At 35.5% G+C, this 25,853-nt stretch overlaps 1 protein-coding gene across 1 annotated transcript; it reads left to right on the top strand.

The window, feature by feature from the left end:
* Window positions 1-1,860: 1,860 nt before the first annotated feature.
* Window positions 1,861-25,853, top strand: LOC101529174 (disintegrin and metalloproteinase domain-containing protein 29). The gene is made up of 2 exons (XM_012931215.3): window positions 1,861-1,967; window positions 23,446-25,853. Exon 2 carries the CDS (start codon window positions 23,598-23,600, stop codon window positions 25,836-25,838), a length of 2,241 nt encoding a protein of 746 aa, XP_012786669.3. The 5' UTR covers window positions 1,861-1,967; window positions 23,446-23,597; the 3' UTR covers window positions 25,839-25,853.

Here is a 25,853-nt window from a genome sequence, read left to right as displayed (position 1 = left end):
CTTATATCTTCATATCTGGATATGATTGTTATTGTACATCCCCTTCAATGAAAAGCCATAAAATAAAATAAAAAACAGAAAGAAAAATGGAAAATCAACAATATGTAGTTAAATAACACGCTACTGAATGACCAATGTGTTGCTGAAGCAATGAAAATTGAAAACCTTCTTGAAGAAAATTGTGCTACTGTGTGAATTATGTATCGGAAAAAAATTTAATATGAAAAAGAAAAGTATTTTGAGGAAATGAGTTGCGTGCATCTAAGGAGTGGAGTGTGGAGCAGTCTGCATTTATAGAGTATGAAAAGAAAGTATATGGAAAGGCAGCCTTTCCAGTGAAGCAATCGGTTGCCACCTTAGCCGTGTGATCAAAGAAGACATCTCCAGTCAGAAACCATGTTGATAACCTATATCCCTGCCATGCAATCATGATACCAAAGGGAATGTATTCCAACAACATCAGGTTGTACATAAAGACTGAAAAGAAACCTTGTCATTAATTGAAAAAATCTATGTAAGTATTTGATTTTTTCATATTCATCGCAATTCTTCAAGGTTAATTTTTATAAAATAGAAAGCTTAAAAAAAGGATATCAATGGACAACACCTTGATTGTTGCTATTTATGCTGAAATTCAACATAAACAGGAAGCATACACTGAGTCAGTCTGAAATAACCCTGAGTATTTCTTAAGGTATATTGTTCAGATCAATGAAGGCTTTAAGTAAATCAAATTAAATCAAGCACAGGTGCTTCTTACAGATGTAGTAAAAGTGGGGATGTTAAAATATATAAAATTAACAAACAGAAATTAAAAGACATGCCAAACTAAGCCTTGGTTTGATCAGAATTTCTATTATATTAAGGATAGAAAATTAAATTTAGAAAATATATATCAATGTCATAATACTGCAGTTTTGATAACAAATATGGTTTGCTTTTGAAAATAAAAGGTCAAAATTATCAAATAAAGAAAAACAAACCTTATCAAAGATGACCACTGCTTCTATCTCTTAGTATAAATTGTTTAAACCGAGAATATAAATTGTTAGAAGTTGGAGATCTTAATAGCATTTGTGACTACTTGCTGCTTAGATTGTTGAACACGTTAAAATGTGAAATTTTATGTACATAAAGAGGAAAGCTAGAATTGACAGTAAAACTATCTTCAATTCTGTTTAACAAGAGCAAGAAACAGTTAATTCAAAATTTTCATCTTCATTTTTCCCATGTTATTTTTCTGGCAAATACACAACAGCAAGTTGAGAGAGAGAGAGAAGGCACAGAGACACCAACGTGTGTTTTCTGAGACCTTCTGGAGACTTCTTGAATGTTTCCTGTTCATAACAGAAACCTTTGAATATACTTACCTATGACCAGATCCCCACCCCCTCCCCACCTTCCTGCCATCAGACAAAAAAAGCACAAATTTCAGGATAAACTGCGGGCTTCACGAACAACTAGATGTTGTCATTTCAGATGTTAAATTCCAGAGCATTTTTGAAAAAGACTGTTTTGTACACTTTAAATAGAAAAGACAGTGGAGAGTCCATTATATTGTCTTAGCAAAGAAACAAAAAGAAAAATAGTTAATGCAGTGTCCACTATGGGAATCGTATTTCTAATGTTTCATTATCACATTAGGGGCAAAATTCTCTAAATACCAAAGAGAGTTGTCCTACTGATAATCCCTTTGACATCTGACAAACATCCTGCCATTTGAATCCAACCGTTTCTGGGAGACAACAACTATCCTGAGCAGATGTAAAACCAATTGGTCTTCACACACTTGCCACTTGCCAGCCCATGACTTTCACCCTCAGACTTTTAACTGAGAATCATTCTTAGCTCCTTTGTGACATCACATCACTAACCAAATGGAGTAGCGTGGGTGCCCACTGGAAAATTAACACTCTCCTGATGGCCGGCTGCTGGACATGCCTGAGGAGCCATTCAATCATAAACAGGTCATAATTAGTTTAAACATTGACTTATACTCATAATGCATACTAGAAGTTAGAGAAGTAGCCATAATTTGGGGCACAAATTATACTGCTTTTTTTGATGAATTTATTGATGTCAGACTCATCCCTCCAAATTTCTACCCATACTTTCATCATCCTTTCTAGAATCAGTTCGTAAAGAGATAGTAATCACTAGAAAGCTGAATAGGTAAATGAATCATCAAATCTGGTATTTTCTAGGTAGAATTTGTTTTTAAAGTTAAGAAAAAGAAAACAAATCCAAAGAGTAATGATTTAAATTTGCCTCAAATAGCGAAAGTTTAAGAATAATTATCTCCCATTTTTAGAGGATATCAAATTCAAATATTATTTCACCATTAGTATATAATGAAATTGTGTTTTACTTTCTTTTAACATCTTCATTTGAAAAGTCGTCTGCTTGCTTTCTCCTGGGAAAATTGATAATTATTATTAGTGGTTGTGACTGTACAGGCATTTGAACATCCTTATAACTCTAAAAGGCCTCACACAGTACCTTAAGGACCTTAACCTTTGCCATATTTTACTTTATAATATGTTGCTCATGCTTTGTCGGACTCTGAAGTTTATCTGAGTTCTAGGACTGCCTAGATGTGTGCTCTTCTCAGTCTCCAAGCTTTCTGAAGAAAAGTAAAATTGTGTCAAAATGTAGACTTGAAGGAAAATTTAGGTCGAGGTGGTAAATTTCCCACTTTTGAAACCTTAAACTGGCTTTCATTGGCTTCAGCAGGAAAAGAGCACATATATGTGTTCATTTCCATGACAAATTAGCACAAGCTGAGGTGCATGAATTAGCAGACATTTATTATGTCACAGTACTCGTGGATCAGGTGTCCACCTGAGCTTAGCCCAGCCCCCTGCTCAGCCTCTTCCAACCTGATACAGAGACATCAGCAATCTGGCTGTGTTTATCTAAAATTCAAAGTCCTCTTCCTAGTTAAGGTTGCTTGTGGTGCTGAGTCTGTTAGGGTACTCCATCAATTTTTTTAAATTGATAAAATATTATGTAACTTGACCCAGGCTTTGTTAAACAAATCTTTTGACTGGAAATGTAAGCATTTGTAGGCATTTGAGGCTTTAAAAATCTACACTTAAATAGGAGAATGATATTCTTATGACTGTTTATGAGGGATTATACTACTGTAATAATATAGGGAAATCAGTGTGTGGGGGGAAGCAAGAGGGAGTGTAAGGGAAATCCCAGAGCCTATGGCATTTTATCATAAAATTTAAAAATATCAACTCTTCAACCACCTCTCAACTGATTCATATTCCTTCATGGGAAATTTGGTAAAGCCAATTGCCTGAATAAACCAAACCTCAATTCTTACAGAAAATTATAGGATCATTCCATACAAATATCATATACCCATGTATCTGTTTGCTACCTGTCTAATGCAGATAGCAGTAATTGGCAAATTGGCACAAGCTTCTGTTAACATGATGTTATGACTTATCATAAAGTTGACATAACCTAGTTTTCCTTTTTTTGGTGCTCCTTTAAAATATGCAGTATTTGCTGGCAATGCATACTTACTTCTTGGAATATATTTTCTCTCCAACAGTTCCCTTTCTCACTGTCATACTTTAAATCCCACCCCTCTTCTTCCATTTAGAAGAGGAAAACATATGACTTCATATTGTAATTGTCCCAAAAATTTGTTAAAACACCATAAGAAATGTGCAAAAACATGCTATGAAACCAAATTTAGGGTTACTTATTTCTGGTCATATCCTGAGAATGAAATCATAAACGGTCAGGGTAAGTGTTATAGCAATGTTTCACTCACTGCTCGAATGAAGTCCTCCTGAGAGGTGACTCTCTGTCTCGGTGACAACAATGTAACTCCCGATACAGCTTTCTGACTAAGGCAGCTCATGTACAGTAGGGATGGGAATACTTTGGGATGCTACATGATGCTGAAAATGTCTAGAGAAAATAAAGGTGCTTCTTCTGAGATGAATCCTGATTTTGACTAGTTATCAGATAAAGGGTTTTATATTTTGAAATTGAAAAAATGATACACAATTATGCATATATGAGAGAAAATGTGATATTTTGGATCTATGTATATATCCACCAGCACAACAATTTATCTTTTATGTGTGTGGTGGTAGTGGCAGTAAGGATGCGCTCGAGTGGATATTGACCACAGAGTACAAAATTTCAGTTAAACTGCAGGTCAGTTTCAACCTATTATACTGCACAGAGAATACAGTATAATATTTTCAACCTTTGTGAAAAATACATGATCTATCTAATATATATACATGCATAAGAATATATATACATACATACAGATATATACACACACTCATCTGGAGGAGCTGTATAATGAAGACTAGCATAACAAGAAGTGAAAATACATTGTAGTATGTATCTCTGCTACCATATGTATCATGGGTTTTCGATGAAACTGCTAAATATATCTTGACAATAGAATCCTGGAATTTCTAAATTGCCTATGCCTATCATGTCAGGCATAGACTTAGGTAGCAGAATGCTGGACTTGTGACTGTTGAAGGACTGCACTATTGCAATAAAATGGGGGAAATCAATGGTAGGAGGAATCCCTGAGCCTATGAAACTGTATCATAGCCATTTTTTAAAATTATGTGTACATATAAAGGAATTGCTTCTGAAACACTCACAATGACTACTTGGTGGCTTCAAGTCAATTTCTGAAAACATGATATATGACATTACTCTCAGATGCAGGGCAAATTGGTCCTGTGTTCAACCAATGTTAGTGATGAAACAAATGCCATTGCCTATTGTTGAGTCCAGTAAATAATTGGGTCCAAATAACTAAAAAACATATTATCTTACAAATGCATGAATGTGTATTGGGCAAAATCAGATCAGTAGATATTCCCCAGAAACCAATTTTCGGTTAGTGGCACAAAAGACTACTGTCTATTTTCCAGAAATATGTTACCTCATTAATCTGAAGCTAGCCTTAAGAAGAGTGTCTAACTTAATTGAGCATGCATTTTGACCTACCAGTCTCCTCTCTCAAAAAATCTGCAAGTCTATTAAGGTATTGTATTTCTGTATATTCTATGTAGACTGAATAATGTTTATAACATTACCTAATATATAATTTATAGAGTATAATGCATAATATAAATCAACATGCATGTGATTATTTTAATATCTTTCAAGTTAGATCTATGTTTATAGGGTATAGAAGTGACTGTTAAGTTTTAATCAAAAGTTTTAATTTCCAAAGGGAATTATAAATAGGCAATGACAAGAGAAATAAGTAAACACATTAGAAAGCAAGACTCATCTAGGCGCTATAAAATTAATTTGAATGACACAAATAGCATTGTACTGAATCTCCAACTACTAATTTGTCCATGGCTAATTTTATTTTATTTTCAAAATATTTAGTTAGACTAAATCAGAGTAGCAGAGAGGGAGGAAAAGAGAATTACACAGAGATGGCTGCAGCAGTCAACTCTGATCCAGGCTAGACCAAGGAACTGCATTTTGGTCTCCCATTGGGTGGTAGGGACTCAAACACTTGGGTCATCTTCAACTGTCTTCCCAAGCACATTAGCAGAGCTGTTAATAGGGCAGTACACAGACAGCTGGGACTCACACCTGTAAGAAATACTAGCATCACAAGGTGCAGCTTCAGCTGCTGTGCCACACTGCCAGCCCTGCCACAATTTCTTATAACCATAGGGAACTTGGTTTCATAGATGCAAATGTAAGTATCAAGATCCCTTAACTGTTTCTAAATATTAAGACAAACTGAAAAATTATGTAATCATGCAATAAGAACTAAAATGTGTATCAGACAGTATTAATAAATGAAAAAATAAGACAGTGGTTTTTGTTTGTTTGATTGATTGATTGCCTGATTTTTTATTTTAGCTGGAGCTGAGCTAATCCAATGCCAGGAGCCAGGAATTGTTTTGGGTCTCCCACATGGTTTCAGAGTCCTAAGGACTTGGTCTATCATCTGCTGCATTCATAGGCAATAAGTAGGGAGCTGGATTGGAAGTGGAGCATCTGCAATACAAACCAACATACATACAGGATGCAGTGTTTCAAGTGGAAGATTAGCCTGATATGCCACCATGACAGTCCCCAGAAATAATTTACATGTTAAAAATATCATAGAAAAATTCTGTGTCTCCACTGATAAATAACCTGGAAATGGACTGATGTTGTAGCAGAGCTGCTTGGGTTCCAGTTCACATTCCAGAAGCTCTGTTTCCTTCTTGCTAATGTTCCTGGAAAATTAGTTGAAGATGGCTGCAAACCCTCAAGCCGCTGCACCCATTAGGAAGACCTGGATGAATACCAGGCTCTTAACTTCAGTCTGGCCCAACTGTGGCCTTTGTGGTTATTTGGTTACTGAATCACAGATGGAAGATATTTCTCTTTCTGTCTCTGCCTGTATATCGGTCTGTCTCTCTCGCTCTCTCCTTCTCTCTTTCTCTCTCTGCAACTCTTCCACATTGATAAAAATGCCTTTAAAACATAAAGCCTTTTAAAAGTTACACAGTCTTTAAATAAGGAATATGTTGTGTAAACATATCACTAGAGTTTTCTTGGACCTGTGGGAAATTTGAAGTCGCAGAAGAAATAAGCCACTTGAAAATCTGGAGATAGAAAAATACAGAGTCAAATTCCATTCTGTTTATCTGAAGCAGAAACTAAACTTGGACACTGATAAGAATTCACATAAGATATTTTTGTTGAGCTGCTGGAGGTTAGATTTTATTTCCAGGAAGAAATGGCAGAGAGCTAAGATGAATATCTTATAACTCAGATTTAAGGTATTTTCAGAGCATTTTTCAGGTTTTAAGTGCATTTTTTTCCCAAACGATAATAATTTACTAGATCCTCATCTCACTTGGCAGGAGTAGACATTTGCCCATTTTCAGCTACCTTTATCTTTCCTGTCTTACTTAAAAGTATGAAGGATCTAAGAAACACTTGCATGAGCCATATAGCATGAACAAATCCCCTCTAAAAGATAAAATATTTACTCACTACTACTCTCCACCTCATATCAAAAATACTCAATTAGATAACACTATGAGTGCCTTTGAGGAACCCTACAGTAGTCTGGAAATCCACAAGGGAGCCAAGTGACATTTACTATGTATCAATAGAAACTTTACAAACTGAGACTTAAGGACAAAAAGGAATTAAAAACAGGAAACTGGAGCACTTTACACAAATGACAAATTGCATAACATATTGATAATGGAAATATTAGAAAACAGAGCAGAAGAAATATTTACTATATTGATGACTGGGAACTTTGTAAAGTCAGTGAAAGATACAAGGCCGATAGACCAAAAAGTTCAAATCACACCAAGCAGGTTAAACATCAACAAATAAACTCAATTATCTAGGTGAGTTACAATAAAGTCGCACAAAACTCAGAGACAGAGGGAGCTGAAAGAAACCAGGAACGTGGGCCTTGCAAAATGTGTCAGTGGTTAAATCTTCACCATGCAAGCTCCAGGATCCCATATGGGTGCTGTTTATGTCCCAGTTGTTCTACTTTCCTACCAATTGCCTGTTTGTGGCCTGGGAATGCAGTAGCAGATGGCTTAAAGTCTTGGGCCACTATACTCCTGTGGGAGACCCGGCAGAAGTTCCTGGCTCTTGGCTTCGGATGGGCTCTGCCCCGGCCATTGCAGCCATACGGAGAGTGAACCAATGGGTGAAAGATCTTTCTCTGTCTCTCCTTCTCTCTATAAATCTGTCCTTCAAATAAAAATAAATCTTAAAAAATAAAGAAACCAGAGAGGAAAGCATATCAATAAAAAAGGAACAATGGTAATAATTACAGTTAACTTTTTATGTGAATTCCTAAAAGAAGAGTGGTATGGATATATAAGATGTTGAAACAAGTAACATATTTAGAATTCTACATACATTGAACATATCCTTCAAAAATAACAAAGAAATGAAGGTTTCCTGGGAGTTGCCTCTATTTCTCCGTTGAGAAAGTTGACAGCACAAAATCTTCCTTGAAGAAATGTAAAAATGTGGCCAACCTAAATGGAATGCTTGGTTCCTCACTTTGAAATAGTAATTTTTAAAAAGGTATAAAAAGAAAAAAAAAAGAAACCTTTTACATTTATAACCTTCTTTCCACAAATTCATAATCTGGTCTACTCATAAGAACAAATATCTGAGTGCAACTGGGATGCATTCAACCACACACCTGCTCACTCCTCCAAATAGTCAAGATCATCAAACATGAGGAAAGAGTGAATCTATCATATCCAACAGGGTGAAAAGACATAGCAGATGTGAAATGCTGGAGGGATCTTGGAACTGAAAACAGACATCGGCAAGAACTAAGAAAATTTGAAAAAAATTATGGACATACTTATTAATAATGTATCACTATTGATCCAATAATTTTGAAAAATTAGGTCCATAAAATGCTACAGATAGGTGAAACTAAGCATGGAGGTGTATGGGAACTTAGTAAGTTTTTTTTTTTTTTCTCTGACTCCAAAATTGCATTAACAAGCAAAGTTTCACTTCAAAATTGAGCATGCCTCTTCTTGCTTATGATAATGCCCCTGTGGCTATGAAACAGGATTAATTAAATGGTTCTTTTGTTAAAGAAAAGAGAAAAGCAAATATTTCATAAGGAGATAAAGGAAGAGTAAGAGGAAGGAACTTTAAACAGCTCAGTTTTTTCCCTTTCAGAACTGTCCAATTCAAATGCTCTCTGACAACATTTGTTTTACAGGATTAAATCTGAAGTTTTTATACCTATTATACTTGTGCCAAAATTAAGATTTCAAAAGTATCCATTTCAAAGAAGAAAGGAAGTAGCTACCAAGATTATTACATAAAGACATGGCTTGTGAGCCAGACAGAAGGAAAAATGTTAGTTGAAAATCAATGACAATTCTTTCAGAATCTCAGCGAATAACTAGAATTTTAAATGGGGACTTTATTTTTTCCTTGCTGCAAGAGAATAAGTATGAAGTACCAGAAGACATGTTTTCAAAGGATGAAATCATCCAATGGAACTTTGCTACAAACATGTACAACCTCCTACACAATTTAGAATATAGAAAATGTTTGCCAGTCATCAAGAGGATTAAGTTACAGAAAGATTGTTAAATTTTTCCAAGTTCTCAAATATCACTGTGCTTACCACAGCTGCATACCTAACATGCACATATTTATTAAAGTTACAGACAAAACATTACATCACTAGGTAAGTATATATGCTAGTAGTAAACTCAATTGAAGTTCTAAAATTGCCCCGGAAGACAAAACTTGTTTAAAAGACAGTTTGAAAAATAAGAGCTGACGAACTAGTGCTTTTTTCTGTAAGTAAAAAAAAAAAAAACCCTCTGAAACATCAGAGTAATTATTCCTAATAATAATTATACATGAATACAATCATATGTATATATATGCTTGTTTCAATTGATTCAAAATTTCACAAATTTGTAGGATGAATTGAAGTCTCAAACAGTTTCACAGCAGAACTAAATTAAATCCAGAATTATTGTCATCCACCTCAAGAGGATTGCTTATTCAAACTCACAAATGAGTGGTGTTCAAAAAATATTTTTAAGCTCCCATGTATATTTATTAGACAATTTTATGTTGCTACTCTATTTTGAAGACTTTTAAAATTATTTTTTTAAATATTTTTTTATTATTGTTTTATGATAGAACTCCATAAGCTCTGGGATTTCCCATGCTTGAATACTTTCTTTATTGGAAAATTATACTAAAACTATGCCATGTGTTATAATCACCTAATATATATTTATAGATATGCATTTTTTATTTGTCATATGTCTTTGAATTTCCATTGCCAATGCCAAGCAAAAATAGAGAATTGGACTTCTCATAAAATAACTTTATAAAGAGTAGGGTTTCTATGCTAGATGCATATGCACAGACCTGAGCGCCCTCTGGTATTTGCAGACAACAAAGATTTCAGAGAAATCTACATAAGTTATTTTGACTGGAAGTTTGCTGTCTTTTTGGGACTCTAAGCCAGGAAACTATGATTAGTATGCGGTGATAGTTAGTACATAAGGTAACGTTTGTGATCACTGCAGACAATTTCATCGTCATGAGTATTTTTCTTTAAAAGTAGTCTACTTTGTTGGGTTGGTTCTGTGCGATCATTTTTGTGAAAGTGTCTGTTGCTTGAGTGTTTCTGCGGCCCATGGTCCCTATTATACTGGGGTGTGGTAGAAATAGCTGTGATTTTTCATCAATTTTCACATGACCTCAGGTGATATTATAGAGAAAAAACTTTCAGAAAGAAAAGTGAAGGAGAATATATGTGTTAACAGCGGTACTAAATACATCATTTTCCAAATATCATATTTGAAGTGTCTTATAAATAGTAAAACCAAATTGTACTTCTAGTAAAAATTGTGGCTGTTTGTAAACTTGAATTCAAGGGAAAGAGATAAAGGATATGATACTGTTTATGGGGTTAATGTGTATAATATCTGACTAATAATAACTCTGAACTGAAAAAGCTAAACTCTGAACAAGAAAAAGCTCTGATACACAATCACTACATAAACAATTATTTTACTCTTCAAAAAAGCGTATGATTTCAAGAAAGATCAATAGTACTTCTCCAATCAGCTTATTACTGTGGCCAACAAGAAATTGTTATGATTTATCAAGATATTTAAGCAGAATTCTGAATTCTAAAAGAAATAATCTATACAAGTATCTATAAATAAGAACAGTAATACGATATATCTCAGAACTATTCAAATGCATCAGATACACAAAGTGAGTAATTAAAAGAGGATTTATGTGCCCAGCGTGGTAGCCTAGTGGGTAAAGTCCTCATCTTGCACTCCCTGGGATTGCATGTGGGCACAGGTACTAATCCTAGTGGCCCTGTTTCCCATTTAGTTCCCTGTTTGTGTCCTGGGAAAGCAGTCAAGCATGTCCCAAAGCCATGGGGCCCTGCACCCGTGCAGGGACCTGGAAGAGGTTCCTGGTTCCTGGCTTCAGACAGGTGCTCAATTCCAGCCTTTGCAGCCACTTGGGGAGTGAATCATCAGATGGAAGATATTCCGCTCTGTCTCTCCTTCTCTCTATATATCTCACTTTCCAATAAGAATAAATAAAACTTTAAAAAGAGAGAGAGAGAGAATGTACAAATTAACTAAAGTAGTTAGATCTGTGATCCTTGTCTGAGTTTGACACTGAGCATTATACATAAAAGCTGAGTGTTATTTCAAATATCCCATTAAATGAAAAGGAAAGCCATAGGGGATTTTTGGATTTATTTATTTATTTCAAGATTAAATCCTCAGTTTATCATTTTGTGGTTGATTTTCTGGCAAGCTAGTATCTCAGAATAGATATTGAAATCAGAGAAGCCCCCCCAAAAAATCAGTTATCAGAAGACAAGAAGAAACAATAATGAACTAAATAAAATTCTGACTTTTCTAGTTTATTGATAATTGCAAAGTTCAATTCAAATTTTAGATATGGATGTAATTATCTTAAATTTAATGACCTCACCTACTTATTCCTTGTGTAAAAAGTATTTATAACTCCTTATTTTGTAAGTTCGATTTTACTGTATGAATGAAATTCAAATAAAATAATTAGGTCACCACAAGAGAGCTACAATGGTTGTTTTCTTCAATACTTGACAATATATGTATCAATTTGACCCTATCCAGTTAAAAAAAGCTAAGCAAGACCTTTTAATACACAAAAAAACAATAAGTTCTGGTGAGGGTATGCATTGTTGGTTGCACTTTAACTATTAGAACAGTATGGAGCTTCCTCAGGAAACTGAAAATAGATCTACCTTATGCCAGAGCTATCCCACTTGGGAATTGATGCAAAGAGAATGAAATGGTAACTTTCACATTAATACTAGTTCAGTCCACAACAGTGAAGAGAAGATATGAACTCAACAGATATCTATCCACTGGCGAGTACTTTTCTTACTTGATAGCTGTCTCTTTGATACAGATTTACATTCTTAGGGGATCATCCTGTCTCCCTCCCCTCCTCTCTCCATGTGTCCCCTTTTTAATTATTTCATCCCTAAGTTATTACAATGGCTTAGTCATTAATTTCACTTTTATAGACTTAACTTTCTGATATACAAATGCGTCATGACATTAATGATGAGTGGATATATATGACATAAATATACATGACAGAATGTTACTTAGCCATAACAAGAATGAAACCCTTAAGTTTAGAATATAGTGAATACAATTGGAGAATATAATGTTAAGCTTAATAAGTCAACCAAAAGATAAATATCATGTTTCATAAATGTTAGGCAATATATGGGGAGTATAAGAATTGTGTTGATCTCGTGTGATTCAGTGTATAAAAAAATAGCACCTGACTGAACCATGCCATGTGTATGACAATGCATTCTCTTTTCTTACATTAAAGATGAGAGAGCTAATTAGGACTCTTTCGCTTTTAGTAATGTTTTGTTTTTAATTGAGTATTGGTTATTAGTGTGAAAAATCACAAAAATCACAAAAATTCATGTATTTGTACACTTATGTTTATTTCTTGGTATATATATATATATACTACATTTCAACAAAAACACTTTTAATATTTGTTCACTGATTTATTTGAAAGTCAGAGTTACAGACAGGAGAATCGGAGTGAGGATATCTTCCATAGGCTGGTTCGCTCATTAATTGATCACAGTTTCCCAAGGCTGTTCCAGATTGAATCTAGGAGCCTGGGACTGCATTCCAGTTTTCCATGGGGATGGCAAAAATCCGCACACTTCGGGGCTATATTCTGCTGCTTTAACAGAGAGATGGATCAGAAATGGATCAGTCAGGATTCAAATTGGTGCTTACATGTGATGTGAATGTTGCCTGCAGTAACTTTTTGGGTGCTTCAATACTAGCCTAGTAATAAAATAACTTGTAAGAAGATTTAATAGTATTTTCTTTGGGTTTACAAATGGACGCATCACTCACCTTCTTCCCATTTTGTGTTTGGAATAGGATATCTATCCAGTACCTGTTCCTCCATTTTATTTTAGATGTACATGACTTGTTAGTTTCACAGATTCTTAGCTGTCTAAGAATTTTGCTTCAAGATTAACAGCATCTGATGTATCATGACTGTATGATTATAGATTCCTTTTATTGGCTGATTTATCCTTTTGTTTATTTAATATGAAGCAGAGAAAAATAGACACAGAGAAGGATAAAGAGACAGAAGGATACAAAGCCATTGAATCTTTTGGTTCATCCCCCGAATGTCTGTAGCAGCAGGGCTGGACCAAGTGAAACCAAGAGCCTGAAATTCAAATCTCCCACATGGCATGGGCCCAACTATTTGAGCCATCACCTTATGCCACTCAGAGTGGAAATGATCCAAAATGTGGAATCACGAGCTAAGCACGGATTCACTCAAGTACTCATATATGACACACAGGTGTCCAAAGTAGCATCCTAAATTCTATGTCACATGCCAGCCACATTGGATGAGACTTTGAATTGGACCTCAGAGTTGATACTAGAAATAACTTGAAGTCTCCTTGGAATACTGGAATGGAATGAATACATTTTAATTTTGAGGATATGAATTTGAGGCAGTCAGTGTAAAATCGTGTAGCCTGACCACAAAGAACTGCATTTTGTTTTTTTTAATAGCTGAGTAGTATTCCATGGAGTAGATGAACCATAGCTTTCTTATCCAATCCTCTGTTGATGGGCATTTTGGTTGCTTCCATGTTTTTGCAATTACTGATTGTGCTGCTATGAGCATAGGAGTGCATGTTGGTTTCTCATAAAACAAGTGTTCTGGATATATTCCTAGGAGTGCTATTGCTGGATCATACGGTATGTTGAATTTGAGTTGTTTGAATATTCTCCATACTGATTGCCATAGAGGCTGTACCAGCCTGCAGTCCCACCAGCAGTGGAGTAGGGATCCCTTTTCCCCGCAACCTCGCCAACAAGTGTTGTTGGTGCTTTTATTCATGTGGGCCAGTCTTACTGGCGTTAGGTGGTACCTCATTGATGTTTTAATTTGGGTTTCCCTTATTGCCAGGGAACTTGAGCATTTTTTCATATGTTTATTTGCCATTTGGGTTTGTTCCTTTGTGAAATGTCTGCCCATTTCCCGTGCCCATTTCTTGAGTGGGTTGTTTGTTTTGACATTTTGGTTGTTTTGTAGCTCTTTGTATATTCTGGAGATCAGCCCTCTATCACCTATGTCGTGTGCGAAGATCTTCTCCCATTCTGTGGGTTGCCTTTTTACTTTGTTGATTGTTTCTCTAGCTGTACAGAAGCTTCTTAGTTTGATGAGGTCCCAATTGTTTATTTTGGTCTTGATTTCTACTGCATTTGGAGTCTTTTTTAGGAAGTGAGGGCCTACCCCTAAGTGTTCCAGAGTGTTTCCAACATTTTCTTCCAAAAGTTTGAAGGTTTCTGGATGTAGGTTTAGATCTGTTATCCATTTAGATCTGATCTTAGTGTATGGTGAGAGATGTGGATCTATTTTTTTGTTTCTGCAGGCTATTAACCAGTTGTCCCAACAGCATTTATTGAAGAGACCTTCCCATTTGCCTGGATTGTCGTTTGTCTTTTTGCCGAAGATTACTTGGCTGTATCTGTGTGGGTTTCCTTCTGGTGTTTCTATTCTGCTCCATTGATCTTCCTCTCTATCTTTGTGCCAGTACCATGCTGTTTTGATAACCACTGCCCTATAGTATGTCCAGAGGTCCGGAACTGTGATTCCCCCTGCTAACTTCCTGTTCTTCAGGATGGTTCTAGCTATCCGTGGTTTTTTGTTCTTCCAGATGAACCTTTGGATCATTGTTTCCAGTTCCATGAAGAATGTTTTGGGCAATTTGATTGGGATTGCGTTGAATGTATATATTGCTTTTGGCAGTATAGACATTTGTGGCCAAATGGGCCAAACTGGAAACCATAATGCTAAGGGAAATGAGCCAATCCCAAAAGGTTAAATACCACATGTTTGCCTTAATTTAAGATGATATGATGTTATGTATAACATGTTATGTTTTGAATGTTATATGTTGTGTATAAACTAAATTGAAGTATAGGTGAGGTGGTCGCAGAAGGTGGCTGGGAACTCGCATTTACTTTTAACATATTGGTTACTCATTACTATGTCAATTAATTCCATAATGATGTAAATTTTTGCTGATGGTATGTTGGAGCTTTCAATTGACTGGGATGATACTCTGCTGGCTCTGTCTTCAGACCAGAGAGGGTATACCTAAGAAGCCGTTGAACTTGACTGGACAATAAGATGCTGGACTCTATGTTTGGTATACGCTTGCAATGGGGGAATCTCAACTGAACTTGAGCTGTGGTTATGCAACAAGGTGGAGGAATCCACCATGGTGGGAGGGTTTGGGGAGGGGTGGGAGAACCCAAGTATCTATGTAACTGTGTCACATAATACAATGTAATTAATGAAGTTAAATAATAAATAATTTTAAAAAATCGTGTAGCCTGAATTTTAAACTACTCATTAATGTCTTCAAGCCCTGTTTGTCAGTATTATTGTATGTATGGGTAAGGGGCTTGTGAATTTAACTATGCTTAGACGGGACAAGAAGGTGTGAAGTCTCCATGTTACTGATGCTTTTGTTAGAGGATGAAGAGATGAAGATGGCTCTGATTCTCAAACCTATGAATATACACAAAGGGGACAATAGCTTGTAAAATAGCATGAAGGCTTTGGACAAACCAACTGCGCTGGTACACCCTCAATAATCACTAGACAAATTCCTTATAATAGTTATATTTTGTTTTCATAAGATGTAATATACTCCTTTATGTAACTTAAAAGATTGTAAGTAATCTAACTTATCTGATACCATAAAAATCAGTTAACTCCTTTATGTGGATTATGATCCATAAATGCATACCTCTGATTTGTAAATACTACTTGAACTAAATTATCTCTAAAGTTCTTTTGCTCTAAATCTGTCCTTGTCTCCTTATCTTTGTTATTGCAATTGCAACATTGACTTATTGAAGAAAGCAAATTAGTTTTCTTGTGCAATGCACTTGTAGAGTGCAAATGTATCTTGTGGAAATATTTTAATATTTTTCGTATCATCTATTTTTCCCACATAAATAGAGGGCAACTTTAGCTATGCAATAATTTTACATCTAATCTTTTAATAAGGATACTTCCAAGATGATCTTGTGTTCTTAGTGCTTAATTACTTCAGAAAGTACACAGGAAATGAAGTCTCATGCTACAAATGGAAAACTGAAGCTAGGGTGACTATTCATGTTATCCTGGCTTCAGTTTTTCACTTACAAAATAACCCAATAATTTTACATGTCACATTACTGATAATCAATGCGTGTCTCAACCATCAATACTAAATTATTCTGCAGAATGCTATGCAATCATAATAATCATAAAATTATAATAATCAAAACATTATTTGTGGTTATGCAATCACAATAATAAAAAACTAATAATCACAAAATCAATGACTTTCTTTAAATATTTTAACAACATATTTCTCAATGAAAGATGTGCTACCATCTTTTACACATAGTGAAATAGTGAATTCTAGCTAATTAAAATTTGAATTTGTGCTATTTTAAATAGTTACCATCCTAATGGTGGCAACATGTAAGATCTACATCTTAACTTTGCAAGAAAATAGAGAATGGTTACTAGCTATAGCCATCATGCTGTACAATAGAACTCTTAAAAATACTCCTCCTGCTTAAGGGTAAGTATTTTCAACATCACACATTTTAGAAAACACAAATAAATAATCTCAAGTGGAAAGTTTTCATATGAAATTTAAAAATAAGTATGTACTAAAAATTTTAAACATTGTGTTTAAGTATTAATTACTATAAATTACAAACTTTACTTCCCTGCTCTTTCTCCTGGGATGCACATGCATACAGTTTGTATATGACTGCTTCCAAAAGTTGTACTATCTAACACAATCTAGAAAAATTCTGGAGAAGGATTTGCACGAAGAAAATTTTTTTTTAAAAAAAGGATATAGTGAGATTTTCATGAATTGATAAAATTCAAAGAAGTATAAGACTTGATTAAGCAGGCTGAATCACAGTTTAAATTCATAATTCAATAAACTAACACTCCCAATAATAACTAAAACCAGATTGCATTGTCTATATACTTTATTTGAAAGCCAGTATGAAGTTTTTCTAATATGTGGTCTCTTGTTGAGAATCATTTTGAGTATTTTTTACAGTCTATCATGAAACTATAATACAAATAATATAATGATAACAGAGAAATTATTTTAAATATTTTGAAAGTTAAAATAATAATTTTAAGAATATAGTATCCTTCATACTAGAGCACATGACATAATTCCTGAGAGCATAAAAGTTACAAGGTTTTAGGGCCCAGCGGTGTGGCCTAGCGACTAAAGTCCTTGCCTTGAAAGCCCCGGGATCCCATATGGGCGCTGGTTCTAATCCCAGCAGCTCCACTTTCCATCCAGCTCCCTGCTTGTGGCCTGGGAAAGCAGTTGAGGACAGCCCAATGCATTGGGACACTGCACCCGCGTGGGAGACCCAGAAGAGGTTCCTGGTTCCCGGTTTCGGATCGGCGCGCATCGGCCCATTGCGGCTCACTTGGGGAGTGAATCATCGGTCAGAAGATCTTCCTCTTTGTCTCTCCTCCTCTGTGTATATCTGGCTGTAATAAAATGAATAAATCTTTAAAAAAAAAGAAGTTTTAGCCCAAGCCATTAAAAAAGAAAAAGAAATCAAAAGAATATAATTTTGAAAGAAAGACACCAAGTTGTTTCAGTTTACATGTGATCTGATGTCATATATTGGGAACCAGAAGACTTCAATGAGAGGCTATTGGAACTCATGAGATAATTTGGTATAATTGCAGAATAAAAAAGCCAATATTCAAAAATTAGTAACTGTGAATACGTTGACAATGCCGTGGCTGAGATAGAACTTGTTAAATCAGTACTTAGTTCCTGTAGCTTAAAAAAATGACGTGGAATGACTTTAACCAAGATTGTGAAAGATCTCTGCAGTGAAAATATGGAACATACAAGAGCTCAAGAAACTCAACAACAAAACAAACAGCCCAGCAAAGATATGAGCAAAGAACTCAACTAAGCATCATTAAAAAATGAAATTAAAATATCCAACACACAGACCCAAAATCACTAGCCACTAGAGAAATGTTAAAATCACAGTGAGGCTTCACCTCACTCTAATTTGAATGGCTATAACCCAAGAACTTAAAAAAATAATAATATAAGTGCTGTCAAGGATATGAGGAAAGAGATATCCCAATTCAAATTTCAGATTTCTCAAAAATCTGAAAATATGTATCATATAACCCAGCCAGTTCTTTTCTGGGAAATTATCCAAAGGAAATAAAACCAGTTTAGAAGAGGTTTATCTTTACAACCATGTTTATTGCCAGTCAATTAATAATAATTAAGTTAGGAATCAACCCAGATATCCATCAGCTGAAGACTGGATAAAGAAAATGTAATTTTATACAGTATAGAATGCTACACAGCCATGAAAAAAGGGTGAAAGCTTGTCTTTTACATTATAGTGGATGCAACTGGTGAATGAGCTAAGCCATTTCCTAAAAAGATATGCTTTCTATAATATGTGGCATTTAAATAGAATGAAACATGAATAGTAGTTAAATAGACATCTTACTTTAAGACTATTGTTTCTGGCTATTTTTTATACTCTTGTGGAGCCATGGGTCTTCCTCCTTTTTGCTTGTTGAATATTATGGTTACTGGTGAATTAAACTTATGATTATGGGATGCATTTTCAAAAGTTGAGGAAAGGGGGAGAGGGAAAAAGAGGCAAGCTGAGGGAGGAAAGGAGGGAAATAGACTTGTCTTTTTTTGGAGCTGTATCTGTGAAGTGCATGATCTACGTTTTTTCCATTGATAATTCTTTAAAAAAATCTTTTTCCTCTCAATATCCAATATTTAGGATTAAATCCACAGTAACAGTCCTTGCCATCTTTGCCTTCTGCAGCATCATAATAGTTTCCTTTACTACACAGAATTGAATGCAAAATAAAAACTACTAACTCTGCCAAAAATAAGTTAGTAGAAAGAATATTTGTAGTTATTGAATATATAAAATTATGTTACAGAAGCATTGTTTTCTGATATCAATACTTTTAATTATACAGATTTGTGGGGCATCATCTGATAATAATTCAGTGCATATGTAATACCATTTCCACTGCTTTAATCACTTAAATATTTTTGAAGAAATGTAAGCATTGTACATATTTCCAGGTTATAGCATGGCATTCTGATACAAGTATATAGAATATACCTGAAGCATATGAGGAAATTAATATTTCCATAACTAAATAGTAGTTTTAAAGTTGGAATAATGGTCATGTTTTCTATCATGTTTTCATACTTGGAAATAAATTTCAAGAATTTTGATGTGTTGATTAATATCCTTTTAAAATATAACCTATCAGAAAGGCATACTATTCCAAATAAAAGTAAAGTATTATTGAATTTCCCATTTCCTCAAATTTAGAAATTTTTAGTGTTTCTAATACTTCGAGTAATACTACAATCAGGTTTCTTTCCTTCATTTCTTTTAGAAATATTGTCATTTTTCTCTTCAAGTGTGGGACTTGCCCCACAGTATTTGACATTAGAAAGACTCAGCTTTGTTACACTCTTGCAAATGGTAACTTCATCTTCTAGCAAAAGAAACCATAAAAGAGAATAGATATAAAGAGAAAAAGTGTGCAATAATTAGAATAATTTGCTTCCCAGAAATGTTCCTACTCTGATTCTTGAAACCTGCAAATATAATAATTTGCATGGGAAAGGGTAGATGAAATGTTGTAGATACAACCAATTGGCTAATTAGCAGAGCATAACATAGAGAGCTAAGCCTGTTTTATCCAAATGAAGTCAATGTAATGACAAAGATCCATGTATGGTAAGGAAGGAAGCAAAAAAGGCAGACTGAGAATGAAATGATAGGAGAAATAGATTGTCATCTGTTGGAGGCCCTGATAATGGAGAAATGGAGCCAACCGAAAGTGAGTAGCTTCTATCACCTGGGAAGGAAAAGGACATGCAGAAAGCATACAGTCATGCTGTGAGAATTTGTTTTTAGGTAGTCTGACCCAATATTCAGAACTACAGAATTTCAAATAATAATTTTGTGTAGCTTTAAGTGAGTGCAGATTGGTGATCTGTTATAGCAACCATAAAAATCTAATACAAAGGCTATAAGTATTGATAATATTGAAATCTTTGCTGTAGCCATAATGTTGCATGAAAATCATTATCATAGCATTTGTCAATAATTCTTTCTGTTTCTGTGACATTGGAAGTACTGTTGTCTCTCTCATTTCTGCCTTCCTTTAGTCTGCTGTTTTTTCTTAGTTTGAAGAAACTAAATTTATCCTGTTGTACAAACAAAAATTTGCAATTTAGCTCATTTTTACAATTTTCTACTTCACTTAAATCTGTTCTAATTATTATTTTCTTTCTTCTGTCTCTGGGCTTGATTAATTTATTTTTGATAGCTCCTGAAGTTTAATTGTATTTGGAGATACTTATTATTTTTAATGTAAGTATTTACTGCAAAATATGTCTCTCTAAATCTCGCTTTGAATACAAGCAATCAGTTTCTATGTATTCTGTGAATATTTTATCTGAAACAACACTCTTCATTTATCGACCTTGGAAGGGTCACAGAAGCACTTTGAGCTTTCCCAACACTTTTTCTACTCATTTTCTTTTTTCTCCCTTGATTGATTTCCCAGAAGCAATGCCTGACAACACACTCAGAGTTCCAATATTAGCTAAACATAAAACATAAGTCAGTTTTGGTAGCCCTATAGAGTTGGACATTGGAAACATACATCAACTTTTGGTGTCCTTAGTCAAAAATTCAGAGCTCGTTCTGTGTTCCCTGTGTTGTGAGGTACGAAGCGTGACAGTGTTAGGCCCACCAACATCCTAAAATTAGGTGGAAAGATATTATTTCTTTGGAAATATCTAGAGGAATTGTTATGCTTAATATACACAACATGCTTCGTCTTTAGTGGCATTTCACTTCTGCTTACTCCGTGCTGAAAAGGAACACAATCTATGCCATCATTTTTTCTCATTGGATGAGTAGAACGTGGGAAATTATTTGGACTAATACTGTCAAGAAAGAAGCTAGTCCTTCATGAAGGCTCCTCTGGAAAGTTTGGAGACTGAACACATAAACAATGGCATTCCTGTGTGAAGATCACAGACCAAAGATTTCTTCCTGGATAATTGCCCTGTGTTGGGTGAAGGATGAGACAGCATCCTTAATCGCCTGAAAAAATGACAATTTTAATTTTGCAGAACAAACTGTTCATTAGCTTCAACCTTTCACACATGAGAAATGGGTTCACAGAATTGTTGTTCAATCCGTGTGGCTTGTGGAATAGGAGGGTGTGGACTTTCTAGTCTTCTACATTGCTGACATCACTCGAGGTGATTCCTACTCTCCTCAAATCTCTTTATGCTCAGTGTGTATGTTCTGGCCATTTTGGGAGGACTTAGTTCTCAAAAAAAAATAATTTTGAGAGATTTCCAACGCTACTTTAATCTTGTCCTTCTGACTCTGATGTAGTTTTGTCTTAATTGCCTGTCTAAGGTAGAGGGAAATTTTTCCACCTTATACCAATGGACCACTTTCATACCTGATGATGGGTGGAACAAAAGTCACTGGTTCGAAGTATTCTTATGTCATGTAGACAAGTGCTATGAGATGGAAAAAATGGTGGATGGTACCTCTATGACTAATTCAGCTTCAATACATTACATTCAAATGTTAATGTAATGTAATTAAAATGTAATTGCAGAACATATTTGAGTCAACTAGATAGGATTTTGCAGCTGCCTCTGAAGACAGTTCAATTACCTAGTTACTTGTTTATTAAGTGAAGATTAGGAACACAAATCTATTTTAGGGTGTTATAACATGGACAAGATGCACAGCATATATCCTGGATGTCAAATGTATTTAGGCTGAAACTGTCAAATGTCTGATATTGCCACTATACGTGAATCAGCACACTTGCATATCCTGAGTCTAGAGAATATTCTGGCACATCTCACCGGGTCTCCATTGAACTCTCTCATTTTAGTCATTTGGACATCAAGCAGAAACTTTCATCAGTATTTCTATGCTTGTTAAGCATGCTGGTTTAATGATTTGTACAGCATTCAATCTAATACCTAAGAGATTAAAATAAAACTCAGATAATGAACCCATATGATATTCCTAATATCAGATAATCACATTTCAATTTGACTTTTCCTGTCAGCTTTAATTATGCTGCTGCTGTTATGTGTTGAGACACATTTAGAGAGAAACAAGAAAACTTGTCTACAAATTGTTCTAGAACCCAAATTGATAGAGATCGTGAAAAATATGTTTTTTTAAAAATCCACGTTTAAACAGTTTTGAATCATAGCTGCATCATTACAAGGAATAATTTTTCAAGTATACTACTATTTCTTATATAAATATCTAGGCAATTGCTGTGGCCAAGTGGGCCAAATCAAGACTTGTAGTGCATACTCTTAGATAGAGTCCCAGCTACTCAACTTCCTGCTGCTTGTGTGAGAAGACACCTGAAGATGGCCCAAGTTCTTGGGGCTCTGCTTTCGGGCTGGAGGAGAGGAATTGTATCTAGGGCAGTGAACCAGCCAGTGGAAGACACCTCTATATTTCTATATTTTCCCTTTGTTTCTGACATTCTGCCTTTTCAAATAAAGAGATGAATTAAAAACTTTAAAACACAATTAAGGAACACATTACATGAGATACCAATATATGTGGAAACAACAAATATCTCATTCCAACATAACTAGAGTGGAGACAAAGATAGGATATGAAAAACAATAAAATATGTATTTTTAAGGAAACATATAGTAAGCACCATAAAAACTGAAAACACGTGAGTTTTCCTTTTTTTTTTTTTTTTTTTTTTGCTGAATATCTCTTTGGTAACATTAGCAATGATGTTATCGTTCAAACTTGAAAAGTAAATTTATTGTTACATAAGCCCCCCCCAAAAAAAACATAAAAATTGTGACTCTCAGAAACATAAGATATGTGACCAGAGAAGTTGTCATTACTTTTAAAATGATCGTTGTGAAATTGTTTGCTAAGAATCATACATTCACACAGCAGTACAATTAACTCATTTTGGTCACAGTTCATATTCAATAGCAATGGCCAAGTTTATTTTCTGACTTTCCTTTAATACTTGTTCCCTGTACTCATGAAAATCAAATTCAGGCAATTGCAGTTGCGTGTATCATTCTTAGCAAAACACTAGTCATTTTATCCCATACCTGTTTCTTTCCCAAGTTGTACACTCTCATAATCACTGCCCTCCATATCTTGCTTCTTATTTTACTTATAGGGCTGCAGCTCTGGTGATCCAACACTGCCACGAGACAGATCCTTATTAGTGAACACTGCACACTGACCAATTCAGAAGAAGGAGGTAGACTAGCTGTGGCTCCCATTCCTGGCTTCTGCTCTCCACCACTGTTTTTAGACCTGTAGCTTATAATGACTCTGATGAAAGCCTGCCTTTTCATGAGGTTCCTGCTTCTGCTAAACTGGCTTGGGGTACTTGTGTCTTTCCCTGGACTCACCCAAGCTGAGCATCATTCAAATCACAACCCCCCAGAGGTGGTCATCCCTTTGAAGGTAACCAGCAGTGCCAGAAGCAAAAAGCCTTCAGGCTGGCTCTCCTACAGCCTGCGCTTTGGGGGCCATAGACACATTGTCCACATCAAAGTCAAGAAGTTCTTGCTGTCCAAACACCCCACACTGTTCACCTACACAGACCAGGGTGCTCTCTTAGAGGATGAGCCTTTTGTGCAGAATGACTGCTATTATCACGGCTTTGTGGAGGGGGACCCAGAATCCCTGGTTGCTCTCAGCGCCTGCTTTGGAGGCTTTAAAGGAATGTTACACATAAACAACGTCGCTTATGAAATCATGCCCGTGGTGTTTTCTACCACGTTTGAACATCTGGTATATGAGATGAAAAGTGAAGAAACACAATCCCGCACCATGAGATCTGGCATCATACAAGATGAAATAATGGGTCAAGAGTTTGATGATTCCACCCTGAAGCAAAGTGACTATGTTGGATGGTGGGTTCATTATAGGACAATCGAAATCGTACTGGTGATTGATAATTCTTTATATTCTCTTTATAGAAGGAATGTTTCAAAGTTGCTGGATGATGTATATGTGGTTTCAAACATAGCAGATTCTGTCTATCATGAACTAGGCGTTAGGATGTTAGTGTTTGCTATGGAGATCTGGAATTATGAAAATCTTGTTATAGTTGATGATGTGAGAAGATCTTTTCAGTATTTTTGCAATTGGATATATCTAAACATGTATTACCGGAAAAAATATGATATGGCAATGCTTTTCATAAACAAGAACTTAAGAGGATTAAGTGGCCTTGGATTAACTAGAGGAATATGTGTAGCATATAAGAATTGTGCAATTGTAACCTTCTTGAACAGTACCTTACCTGTGTGTGGAATTGCGATGGCCCATCACATAGGTCATAATTTGGGCATGCCCCATGATGGGGACCATTGTGCATGTGGGAACGCTGAGTGCATAATGCATGCAAATAACCCACCAACACCTAAATTTAGCAATTGTAGCTATCAACAGTTCTGGTGGTACACTGTGGAAAGGACAACATGTTTGCTGGAACATGAGTATACAACAGACATCTTTAACTGGACACGTTGTGGAAATGGTATTATTGAAGCAGAAGAAGAATGCGACTGTGGAGCTCTACAGCTTTGTTCAAGAGATCCCTGTTGTATGCCAAACTGTACTTTATCATATGGGTCTGCTTGCGCTTCGGGGCCTTGTTGTGAAAACTGCAAGTTCTTACCATCAGGGTACGTGTGTAGAAAGGAAGACAATATGTGTGATCTCCCTGAGTGGTGCAATGGAGCTTCTTATAAATGCCCAGAGGATGTATATATGGAAGATGGAATTCCTTGCAATGATACATCTTACTGCTATGAGAAAAGATGCAATGACCGCACTGAACAGTGTAGACACATATTTGGCAGGAAGGCAAAGAATGCACATCTGAATTGCTACAAACAATTGAACACGCAAGGTACTCGTTTTGGACACTGTGGCATCAAGGGTGTTAGATATCTAAAATGTGAGATTGCAGACGTGCTGTGTGGGAGAGTTCAGTGCGATAACGTGCAAGAAATTCCACAGCTGAGTGATCATACAACTGCGCATTGGACTCGCTTCAACGGAGTAACCTGCTGGGGTACTGATTATCATTATGGAATGACTATACCTGATATTGGTGAAGTGAAAGATGGCACAAAGTGTGGTCCAGAACATATCTGTATCAACAGGCAGTGTGTCCCTAGATCTATCCTGGGGAGTAATTGCTCACCTGCATCCTGTAACATGAGGGGCATCTGCAACAATAAACATCACTGTCATTGCAACCATTTGTGGGAGCCACCTGACTGCCTGATAAAAGGATTTGGAGGTAGTGTTGACAGTGGTCCAGCCCCCAGAAAAGACAAGAAAAATAGTTTTTACTCGGGCATTTTTTTCCTTTCTCTGTTATTTATTTTCTGTGCTTCAATAGCTTTTATGTGTTCAAAGAGAAAAAGAAAGAAACGAGTTCAAATCGTACTTCCAGATATTAGTGATCCCAGTAGCCCTCCTGTCTTGCATTCCCCCGGGGCATCAACAAATGCACCAAAGTCTGTCCTTAAAAAGAGTGTCCATTAAAACAAATATTTCTAG

Source organism: Ochotona princeps, chromosome 11, assembly GCF_030435755.1.
Source record: "Ochotona princeps isolate mOchPri1 chromosome 11, mOchPri1.hap1, whole genome shotgun sequence".
NCBI lineage: Eukaryota > Metazoa > Chordata > Mammalia > Lagomorpha > Ochotonidae > Ochotona > Ochotona princeps.
The sequence above is the reverse complement of the archived record's forward strand: the minus strand, read 5'-3'. Positions and strand labels throughout refer to the sequence as shown.